Source organism: Alexandromys fortis, unplaced genomic scaffold (genome assembly GCF_014885135.2).
Source record: "Alexandromys fortis isolate MF-2015 unplaced genomic scaffold, M_Fortis_MF-2015_v1.1 scaffold_22, whole genome shotgun sequence".
Lineage (NCBI taxonomy): Eukaryota > Metazoa > Chordata > Mammalia > Rodentia > Cricetidae > Alexandromys > Alexandromys fortis.
Window position 1 is genome coordinate 8792909 of NW_026067900.1, and position 11487 is coordinate 8804395.

Consider the following 11487-nt stretch of genomic DNA (forward strand, 5'->3'; position numbering starts at 1 on the left):
GAGGGGGGGGGGGGGAGAGGGAGAGAGAGAGAGAGAGAGAGAGAGAGAGAGAGAGAGAGAGAGAGAGAGAGAGAGAGAGAGAGAAAGAGAAAGAGAAAGAGAGAGGTTGTCAAAAATCTCTGTGTCACCTTTGGGTTCTAAAACTTAGGGGTCCTAGAAAATAAGTATTTTTAGGTCACATCCACAAAAAGCTACTTTTTCTAGAAAACAAAATGGCAAGAAAGAGTGAGCCAAAGGATCCAGATGAAATAAATAAAGAAAAATTTAAAATGCAGTAGTGGTCATTAGCATCTGTAAAAAGTGGAAGCTGTGTTGTCAGCCAACTTGGCTGAAGCAGAGGTGGTGGTTTGATTATTCTGCCTCCCTAGATCAGTTAGCTTCTGTTTATATTCAGAACTTCATCACAAGCTTTTCCCCAGGGAAGCCTATCTGAACACCCATCTCCAAACTAGGTGAGGATGTTTGTTATTCTCCTTTATAGCATCATTAGCATTTGTAATTTTATTGTGTAATTTAGCATGTGTAATTCTTTGTGACTATTTGATTTCTCCAGTTCTCTCCCCATTCACAAGTGCAGCACCCATGTCTGTGCTGTTGACCACACGCAGAGGCTGACACATGGTATAGATGCAGTAGCTGAGCTGATTAAAGAGTAGGTGGAGATAAGAAGTAGTGGTGTGCATGGTGCCTGGAGCCTTAGCAGAGGTTCAGCGCATTGGTAGTGCTTGTAGCTGCTTGCAGTATTCAGTGTACATTCCAGAAATGTGAGCCCTAGATTCCCTGTCTGAGAAAATCAAGGTAGATTTTCAAGGACAACTGTCATCTAATTCTGAGGCACCTATACTTCTAAACTTGGAAAAATTATTTTTTTCAGTGAAATCACTGCCTGGCTGTTCAGTAACCTGGAAAGCATTCATTCTGCATAGCTGACCAATGCCAACTGAGGCATTCCTGTGCTCATGTTAGCATTTCTGTGCAATAAGTTCAGGAAAAAGTTACACAGTTTTGGAAATGTGCATTTAAAAAAACCACAAGGACTATTGTATTTATCTGCTATCAAAATCAGTTATAGGTGTAGTGTGGTGATTGATACAAGCCTGTAATCCCAGCAGTTGGGAGCCTTAGCCAGAGTACAAATTCAAAGCTGACCTGGGCTTCATAGAGTCTCAGGCTAACCTGGTCTACATATTGAGACCCTGTCCCAAACAAAACAAAAATTTAAAAAAATTTACATGCTTAGATTTATTTGTTCATGATGAATACTTACAGCTGAGGTTTTCTGTACATGATTTCAGTCACGCTTCTCCACGATGCTGTTGTTGCTGGAAGCCATGAGCTATCTCATTATGTGGGTTTCCTTGGTATTCTGTAGACACATGCTTCTTGATTACGTTCTTTATGGTAGTGACTTTTGTTTTCTCTTTATTTCAGCATGTCTTCAAGTTGGAACAGGAGGAATACATGAAGGAACAAATTCCATGGACACTCATAGATTTTTATGATAATCAGCCTTGTATCAATCTTATAGAATCTAAACTGGGAATTCTAGATTTGCTGGATGAGGAGTGTAAGGTGATTATGATTTTCTGGAGTACTTAAGCCTGTCAGAATAGGTGCATCAAGCTGCACGGCAACTACGTGCAAGCAGAGACTCTTCACTTTAACATGAGATACTGTTGTGACAAGTCAGGGGTCACACTTCCATTCTGAAGAAACACTAGACACTAGACCCCAAAGGTTCTTTTAAATTCGTAAATCTTTGATGTTTTTATTAGCAGTAGTATATATTGAAAGAAATACAAGAAATTGCACAAAAATTATTTTGAATTATAGTTCTAAATAGCTATAAGTTTTGAATATTGGCTAGTTGTCTTTGCTACTGACATAAATAAATAGTCTTTAACGTTAACATTTATAGATGTAGCATGTTAGGAAGTCACTGTATCCTTCACTTTATTACTGAATGTCCTTAGGTGAATCTATCTTTTTTCTTAATCTTTTTTCCTTTAGTTTATCTACAATAAACCACAGCCTATCATGTGTTGACCCTCATATGAAGCCATACTTAGGGTGCTTAAAATAGATGTATGGCTGCTGAGATGACTCAGTGGGTAAAAATGCTTGCCAGATAGATCTGACAACCTGAGTTTGATCCCCAGATCCAACAGTGTAAGGCTATGGCATGAACTTGCCCTCAAACACACAATAGTAATAAATTAAAAACTGTGTTTTTTACAAGGCATGTGGTAGAAAAATATTCTTTCTTACTTAAGGTTAAAAATATGAAAGCAAAGCAAAAATGATATCCTGAAGTTACTTTAAATTTGGTACCTTTCTTTTGTTGAAACTAACTTAATATTACATTAATATTTTAATATAATTAAATTAAAATTAAATTAGTATATATTTGATGAAAGGCAAGAATTCATGCAACATATTTTAGAGGAAAGTAGAATCATAAATGTGTATGCCTTTTGACTTAAGAGTTTAACCTATAAATATACTTGTAAATATATAAATGTATATATGTATAAGGAATATGACAGTTGTCATAACAAAAAGTTAATAACAACCTAAGTAAGAAGGGAAAATGCAAGGAGTATATGGAATGAGCCCATTCATTATATGTCTTAAAAACAGGAAAAAAAAATAAAGTTTCTAGAAATGACAAGAAGAGACTACCAATTCATACCTTTCTGGATTAAGTTAATATTTCACTTTGTGTGTATAAATGTTACCTCCATTTAACAAAACAAAACAAAAATGTATGCCTAATAATTGTATTTTATTTTTAACTTGTAAAGCCTTATTGTGTTAATGCATTAAATATTGATTTGATGATTCCTGGTATAGGCAAATGCTCACTCAGATGTGCTGCATCAGCTCAATGAAGGGCTCGGCCATGCCTTCGTTGGTGGCTCACTTGTGCTGATGAGAAGGGAAAATGAGCTCTTAAGTTGAACATAGGAACTGGCCTCTTGTTGCTGATATAGCAGAAGACCCTTAGTGCTCAGTCATTTCTCTTTCTTTTTTCTCCCCAAGATGCCTAAAGGCACAGATGATACATGGGCCCAAAAGCTGTACAACACACATTTGAACAAATGTGCTCTCTTTGAGAAGCCTCGTATGTCAAACAAAGCTTTCATCATCAAACATTTTGCTGACAAAGTAAGGAAACCTTTTGTCTTTTTTCCTTTTTAATACTTTATGTTAAATTATAATAAAAATCAGTAGTCAAGTATTGTTTTTCCTTTGCAGTGCTTGCTTTCTTTAAAATCATTTCAGGAAAAACAACAGTGCTGGGTTCTTGGTTTTTTCTTTTTTTAACTTCAGTTGGATTATATATTAAATAAATACGGGTCAAAAGTCTTTTGCCTGAAATTTTGAAATTCAAGAAACTGAGAACCACAAGTGTTTTTGTAACTCATTTAACAGTCAAACCTGATCTCTGGCTTGAGCTAGCATGAGATATGTTTATGATTTTTAAGCCCACTTAAGGTGTTTAAGTATGGAGATATTAATGTTTACATAATTAGGGTCTAGATGGCTTTATTAAACTTTTCTGATATTTAGAATGGTCTGTATACATACTCCATCTCTAAATACATGAAAAATTCTATGAAAGCATGGTGATACGTTCTTCATAAGCTCTACAGTTCACTGAGCAGTCAAAGGTCCTGTGACTGGTTTGCATTTCAAGGAAGTTGTGGGATAGGCAGTGTTGTGCGAGTTTGGAGGCCTCTTTATGAAGAGTTTTCTGATTGTCTAGTCCTGACTTGAAACCTTTGAATGACTAAAGTGATCTAAGGAGTATAGGAGGTAGAGCCCCTTGAGTGCAGATGATTGAAGTTGTATGGTTTTCAAAGAAAAGGAATTAATTATCAAATAGTCCCACTTTACCAAATTATACAATATTTGCCCATCTTCTCCCTCTGTCCATCATCAGCTGTTGACTCTTCCCATACTCTCTCCTCTTAATCTTTTCTCTCTTCAGAGCAATGGTCCTCAATCTGCTATGATCCTTTAATACAGCTCCTCATGTTGTGGAGTCCCCCAACTGTAAAATTGTTTTTGTTGCTACTTCATAACTGTAATTTTGCTACTGTTATGAATTGTATTATGAATTATCTGTTTTCTAATGGTCTTAGGTGACCCTATGGAAGAGTACTTTGACCCCCAAAGGGGTTGTGACCCACAGTTTGAGAACCACTGCCTCCAAGGACCACTTCTGCTTGATGCAGGTGGTGTTCTAGCTTAGAAGATATGCTGAGTCAGCCTGGGAAGTGTTCTGTTTTCCATGGGGGAGAGCAGCTTACAAGTCTGCTTACCCATGAACTGACAGATGATTTGATCATTTATAGTAGTCACTGCCACTCTTATCTAGGAAATTGGTATTTGTACACTTTTACCAGAATTACATATTTCTTTTTTTTTTATTCTGCTATTTTGTTTTTTATTTTTAAAAGTTAACATATAAGATAATGGATTTTTGTATTTTGAGACAAGGTCTGTGTAGCTAATGCTGGTCTTAAACTTACTGTGTAGCTGAGGTCAACCTTGAATTCCTAATCTTCGTGCTTCTGCCTAAGAGTTGCTGGAAGTATTGGTGTGTGCTATGGATTTCATTTTATCCTTTTTTTCTTAAATACTTTGTTCTTAATTGTTCCCCTCCTCTAGCCCTTTCCACTGTTTCTGCCCTCCTCCTGTGATCACATTCCATATCCCATGGCTACAGTTCTGCCTTCAGGTCACATTGGTTCTCTTGTCTTTTATTTTCCCCACTGAGAGCTCTTTTTCCCTGTTATGCTCCCTTTTCTAGTTTTACGACCTACATTCATATCTGTGTACATGCACACATACAATACACATTGAAGTCTAGTATCTACATATGAGAGAAGACTTGGAATGTTCATCTTTCTGGGTTTGACCTACTTCATTTAACATAACAATTTTCAGTTCTATCAGTTTTCCTACAAATATCATGATTTCATGACATTTTTTTTATTGTGGCTGGATAAAATTCCGTTTTGTGTGTGTGTGTGTGTGTGTGTGTGTGTGTGTGTGTACCACATTTTCTTTATCCACTCGTCTGTTGATGGACATTAAGACTGGTTCCATTTTTTAGCTGTTACGAATAATGCAGCAAAAGCGCGGATGTATAAGAAGCTCTCTAATAGTGCTTGGAGTCCTTTGTGCACATCCTGTCAGGTTTGCAGTAGTGAATTACCATACTTTCCCTAGGAATGGTACTGGTCTCTTACAAAAGACTGGTAATACCACTTGCTGAGAGCTAGTCATAGAGCGCATATTTATTTGATATGCTTTTGTTGATGATGGCAGCATCTATTCAAAAGTGTTATCAGTTAAGGAGATTTTTTTCATGTGATTTCAGGTGGAGTACCAGTGTGAAGGCTTTCTTGAAAAGAATAAAGATACTGTTTTTGAAGAACAAATTAACGTCCTTAAGTCAAGCAAGGTAACCATGGATAGACTTACTCTTATCAGGATATGTTCTATAAAATGTTAATTGCTTTAGCGTCAGTCTTTTAATATTAATAATGATTTTCTAACAAATTTTAATCAAAATTTTAATTTATCAAATATATAACACTTACTTAATATGTGTCTGGTCCTGTACTGAGTACCTTTCAAATGTTGACACATGTGATTCTTATAGTGAGATGCTATTACATTACTCTCCTTTACAGATGAGGAGGTGAGTTGTAGGTACTTAGGACTGGTAAGTTCCCAGGTTAGGTTAAGCTCATGCTGTCTTGCTTAGAACCTGCTTCTAACCACTCTTCCACAGTAGCTTTACTCTCCTGTGCCATTGTGCGGAACTTAGACAAGAGGATATTTCTGCTTCATCATTTTGAAGGGATTTGTTATAAATGTGGCCTATTACACTCCATCTAAGTGGAGATCAACTCTGGGTCATGATGGCTGTAATTTCAGATGTGACCCAAAGTGTTTCAATTATTTTTTTCATAAGAACAAATACTATAGCCACCTCTTTAACTAGGAAAAAGAATATTCCTGATGGCAAAGAAGTATGATTAGTTAAGTTGGTATGTACCACCACCTGCTGACCTTTTTCTGGAAAAGATGGGGGAGGGGCACACAGTCAGCCTAAGGGAGCAAACCAGGAAGTCAGTCACTTGATGCTGCAATACTCACTTCAATAGTAAAAGTGTTCAAGTGGACCTTATAGATTACTGATGGCACTTTTGTTCTTCTCGCCTATTTTAAGAGAATCCTCTTAACATCTGTGAAATAGTATATAAATAATAGGATTCTTATTTTTTAAATAACAACTTTTTATAGTCAATTATGTTAATAATATAAAGATCACATTAAGACCAAATTCTAGTTTTAACCCTCAGAGATGAGTCAGATATTCATGGAAAAATCAAATTTGTTTTTTTTTAACCCTTAACAAGTGTTGAGTATTAATGCTTTCTTAACTTATAAGATTGATTTTCAAGGCAAACGTTTTTACAGTAACAATCATTTAGTGTGATTCAAAGGTCTTTGTCACTTTAATCTATAATGTAAGCATGACATTCTATTGTTAATACTTTGTCAAAATAATTTAGCTTAAATAAAACATGGGTTCTCATTCTAGATGTACCCATAATCAACTCTTTCTTTATTCCTAATTTCCTGTTTGGCTAGTGGGTCCTTAATCATCAGAGGGTAGCAGCATATTCGAAGAGTCATTGAGAAGAGCCAGTCTATATACTATTGTTGCAGTTGAAATGGGGATAGTTTATGATTTTCATGTAAGTTCAAAGGCCTTTCTTATTCCCAGTCTTTGTAGCATTTCAACCAAGAGACCTGAACTTTATTTTTTCTCTGAACCTGGTATAATGAAGTGTAATACAATACCAGTCTGTTCTCTTAGAAGGACCATTTTGCTGATATTTGTACTATGTGCTATGAACTGAAGTTTTGGTGATAAGAACGATGTAAAATCCATTTGTGTCTACTTTAGATATGTTTTGATTAAATTGTCAATTAGAGATAGCCAGGTAGAATTGTCATATGGGAAGTGAGGACTGAAGCAGGTCACAGGGAAAGGCAGAGAGGTGGTAGAAATGCTGTGGGCTTCAGAACTTGGTGCCTTTTAACGCATTGAGACTTGGAGAGAGCATGGATATAAAAACTCCTAGAGCTGAAGCCAGATGTTCCAGTTAAAAGGCAGCCAGAAGAGGCACTAGAAACAAGATCCAAGAAAAACAGCCTCTGAAGAATACATTATAGAACATTTTCTGATGCAATAATTCTAAGTGTATGCTGTTAGTGCACATGTGTGCACATGTGTACACACACACATGGGGACACTCATGTTCAAGTGTATGAGTATGTGTGTGAAGGAAGGAGGACAATATCAAGCTGTCCTTAGGAACACTGTCTACTTCTTTTGAGACATTGTCTTTCATTGACTTGGAGCTCAGCAGTAAATATAGAGTGAGGTGACCAATGAACCCCAGGGATTCTCCTGTTTTCTCTTCACTATTGGGATTACAGCCATGTGCCACCTTGCCCAACTTTTTATGTAGCTGGTGGAGTTCAAACTCAGCAAGACAAGCACTTTACCGATTGAGTCATCCCCCTAGCTTTGTTTGAGTTTGCTATTGCTTGCCTGTTAAGACAGGACATCACTTAGTCCAGGCTGTCCTCAAAGCATGTAGATGGGAAGTTGAGGCTGGCTTTGAACTCTGAACCACCTCCATTTACCTCCTAAATCATAAAACTACAGACACATGACTTTGTTTTTCAGTGAAAGTGATCTATCTCATAGAAAAAAATTTTCCTAGATAATCTGAGATTAGTAAATAATTGGTGGTTACAAGCGTGACTTGAATTATGCAAATGATTGATTTTATTTATATAAAATAAAACAGTGTTAGAAAGATGTGTCCATATAGCAAGATGTTGCTGTGGACTAGTTTCAGGTCTTCTTCGTTTCAGAAATTTTCATCCAACTATATTGACTGGTATCCACTCACTTATTAAAGGTGAAGCAGAGGCAGGCAGCTCTCAGAGTTTGAGATCAGTCTGATCTACAGAGCTAGTTCCTGTGGTAACATAGTGAGATCCCCATCTCAAAAAACAAATGAGTATGGTAATTGCACTAAAGTTTTAAATTTCTTAAAGTCAAATATAAATACACATAGGATAATAACAAGGTTTTCTCCTTTGTTATACAATCCAAATTATTTTCTTAAAATTATTAATTCATTAATTTTTGCCTTCCAATAGTAAAAGCTTATTCACAGCACTTTTCTGCTGAAACCCTTGGGTGTTCTGAGTTAGTGCTTACAACTCCAGCCACCCACACACCTGGCCTAGTCCTTTGTTTCTGCCACATAACCCCCCTTGTAGAACTGAGGTAATAAATTTAGTCTTTTGGTTAATATTTTCTCATAATTATATTCAAAACCACTTGTATGTTTAACTGACATTTCCTTTGGGATTAGTTAGATCTTCAAGTCTATACATAATTGAGTTTCTTTATAGAATTATTTTTTCCAGCATATATTTGTGACATTTATATTTCCCTTCTCTTATATTTTTTTTTTGCTCCTAACACAGAAATTATTTCTGTGAGTCTGACTATAACTATATACAACCATAAATGTTTATTAGAAGTATCTGTAATGTGTCTTCTACTTAGGCTTATTTTCCATATACAGTTTAGGGTATGAATTTTTGTTGTTTTGGTTTAGTCTTTTAGATATTGTCCTGTTTGGCCTTGAAGTCACTTACTTGATAAGTCTGGCCTGGAACTCATGAGCCTCCTCTCTCTGTCTCCCAAGAGCTGGGCTGTGTTGCACTTGGTTCTAGAGATACAATTTTCTTTTACTATTTTTGACTTAGTTTAAGATGCTACCAGAACTATTTCAAGATGATGAGAAGGCCATCAGTCCTACCTCCGCCACCTCTTCAGGGCGCACTCCTCTCACTCGAGTGCCTGTAAAGCCTACCAAGGGCCGACCTGGTCAGATGACCAAGGAACACAAGAAAACAGTGGGACACCAGGTGAGTTCAGGAGCTGCTGCTACCAGCCTCCTTCCCTTCAGCTTCCACATCCTTGTGGACAGGTTCTTCAGCTGAAGAAAGGTCAGTGTTTCTGCTGTGCAAACAATACTGTCCAGCTATATTTTACCCACTCCACACTCATAACTACATTAGCCTTTCCAAAAATAATTTTCTATGTCTCAGTTCCTCTAGTGCATATCATGTCTCAGACCACTGCTATCTTTGTTTTGTTATTGGTTGTCTCAGTTCTGTATTCTTACAGAGCATCCATCAGCTTCCTCAGTGCAAGAAAGTCCCCTCTTCTTCCTGTGGATAATGGAAAATATCCCTTGCTATCCATATCCCTGTAGATAGTGGGAAACATCCCACACATGCTTGGTGTCTGTACATGGGAGGGGGGGAGCTTTGGAAGGGAGGTCGAACACTAGTCAGCATAGTGTGTTATTCCTCTGAGGCCTTGCATATAGGAACAGGGCCTGATGTGGGTTCACAACATCCAGTCTTGACCCATGTCCTTAATGATGCTTTCTTTCTGTTTGTCCTTCTGCCTGTTCTCTGCTTATTTTTTATATAATATTAAGAAATCTGCAGCTTTTTTGAGCAGAGTTCATGCCTTATATAAGTCACATATAGTGGAGCTCACAACAGGAAGCTACAGAGAAAGGAGTAGAAGAAAGGTACATGCATATTTAGAATAAACATGTAGAGTTCAGACAAATGTAAACAAAAGCCCTAGAACTCTTGTTTAATAACTGCCCCCTGTGAAGATGACTTTATAGTTTGCAAAATCGCCTCTATTTATGTCAAAGGAGGAGAATTGTCGTAGGCCTCAAGCAAAACTTTAATTTTTAAAATCTTTTTCATGCAGTTTCGAAACTCCCTTCACCTGCTTATGGAAACCCTCAACGCCACGACTCCTCACTATGTACGCTGCATTAAGCCTAATGATTTCAAGTTTCCATTCACGTAAGTCAAACTGAAATGAAGAGAAAGATTTCTGGGGAAATCTTCATGTCTTGTATAGGGAATCTACTATTGGATCAAGTTCTCAGGTTTGTTTCCTTTTGGGAACATGAAAACAAATTAGCAGTTGACTCACTAAGGATTTGAAAATTTGAGGCCAGCCAGTTATTTCTGATTCTGTTTTGACTTTATCTCTGTTGGAGATATTTCTGGGATTTTTGTTAATTTTTACATTAGTTAAAAGCAGGGCTGGCTAAATAAAGGCTTCTTTTGCCAAGGCCTACCTACTGCTCTTTTCTGTTGGAGCCAGAGAACATATCAAAATCTCATCCTACTTCACATACCAAGTCAGAGGTAAAAATGAATCTTTCTGGAGATGATTTCAAAATATAGATATTTCTCTAACTTTAAAAGTAACACATGTGTATTATTGAGATGGTTTTCAGGAAGGTAGTAGAGAGAGATAAGTAGTGTAAATTGTCACATGTGCTGGATGAGTTAGCATTCCTTCTTTTCCTGTGTGTGTGTGAGAGAGAGAGACAGAGACACTGAGGTTAACAAGGTAGGGTCTCAGGCTATAATTGCTATTTCAACTCCACTCCTAATATCATTGATTGTGGACAGTTCCTAGATTAGTATTTAAAAAGCTACATAATTGATTGAATGACTGCAGAGTATCTGATGTTATAGATGATCCATAATCTATTTAAATCATTTAGGTTCTTACAGCTATTATTTTTTTTAAAAAAATGCTTTAATAAAACACAATTGTATCACTTTCTTCCCTTCAGTCCCTCCCTGTTACTCTTCTTGAAACCCCTCCTATTTCAGATAACAATTTCTGTCAAGTATTTTTGCCAAAAATTTCTGTATTTCCTTAGGATGACATAAGTCTAGAAGAATTTGTGGTCTAAGGATCAAGTTATGATTTGATCATTGTGCATATTTATTGAAATATCGTATTTTACCCCATAAATAGCAGAAATATCATGCCAAATAAGACTTTTTAAATGTAATTTTGAAAGACCAGCCATGAGGCTATAGAGATGGCTCAACTGTTAAGAGTACTGGCCCTTCCAAGGTACCTGGGTTTGACTCCCAGCACCCATATGACAGTTCCCAACCATATTTTAAATCATTTGACACCCTCTTTTGTCCTCTGAGCACCAGATATTCAAGAGTTGTACAGATCTACATTTAGCTAAACATTATATATATATATGCATATAAAATAAAAGTAAATAGGTTAAAAAAATAAAAAGATACCTGATGGTGGTGGCACACACCTTTAATCCCAGCACCCTGGAGGCAGAGGCAGGCAGGCAGAGCTCTGTGAGTTTGAGACCAGCCTGGTCTGCAGGGGGAGTTCCAGGACAGGCTCCAAAGCTGCAGAGAATCCCTGTCTCAAAAAAAAAAAAAAAAATCCATGAATGAATGAACGAACAAATAAATAAATAAATAAAAGACTAACTATATAGA

The 11487-nt window shown here is 36.8% G+C and overlaps 1 protein-coding gene across 4 annotated transcripts in view; it reads left to right on the forward strand.

Moving 5' to 3' along the window:
• Myo5a (myosin VA) overlaps positions 1–11487 on the forward strand; it is a 153733-nt gene that overhangs the window by 82244 nt on the left and 60002 nt on the right. For all 4 annotated transcript variants that reach the window (XM_050125053.1, XM_050125063.1, XM_050125033.1 and 1 more), the window contains exons 12-16: positions 1432–1572; positions 3043–3168; positions 5393–5476; positions 8884–9045; positions 9914–10011. In XM_050125053.1, the coding sequence (XP_049981010.1) occupies positions 1432–1572; positions 3043–3168; positions 5393–5476; positions 8884–9045; positions 9914–10011 (611 nt within the window). The remainder of the gene's footprint in view (positions 1–1431; positions 1573–3042; positions 3169–5392; positions 5477–8883; positions 9046–9913; positions 10012–11487) is intronic.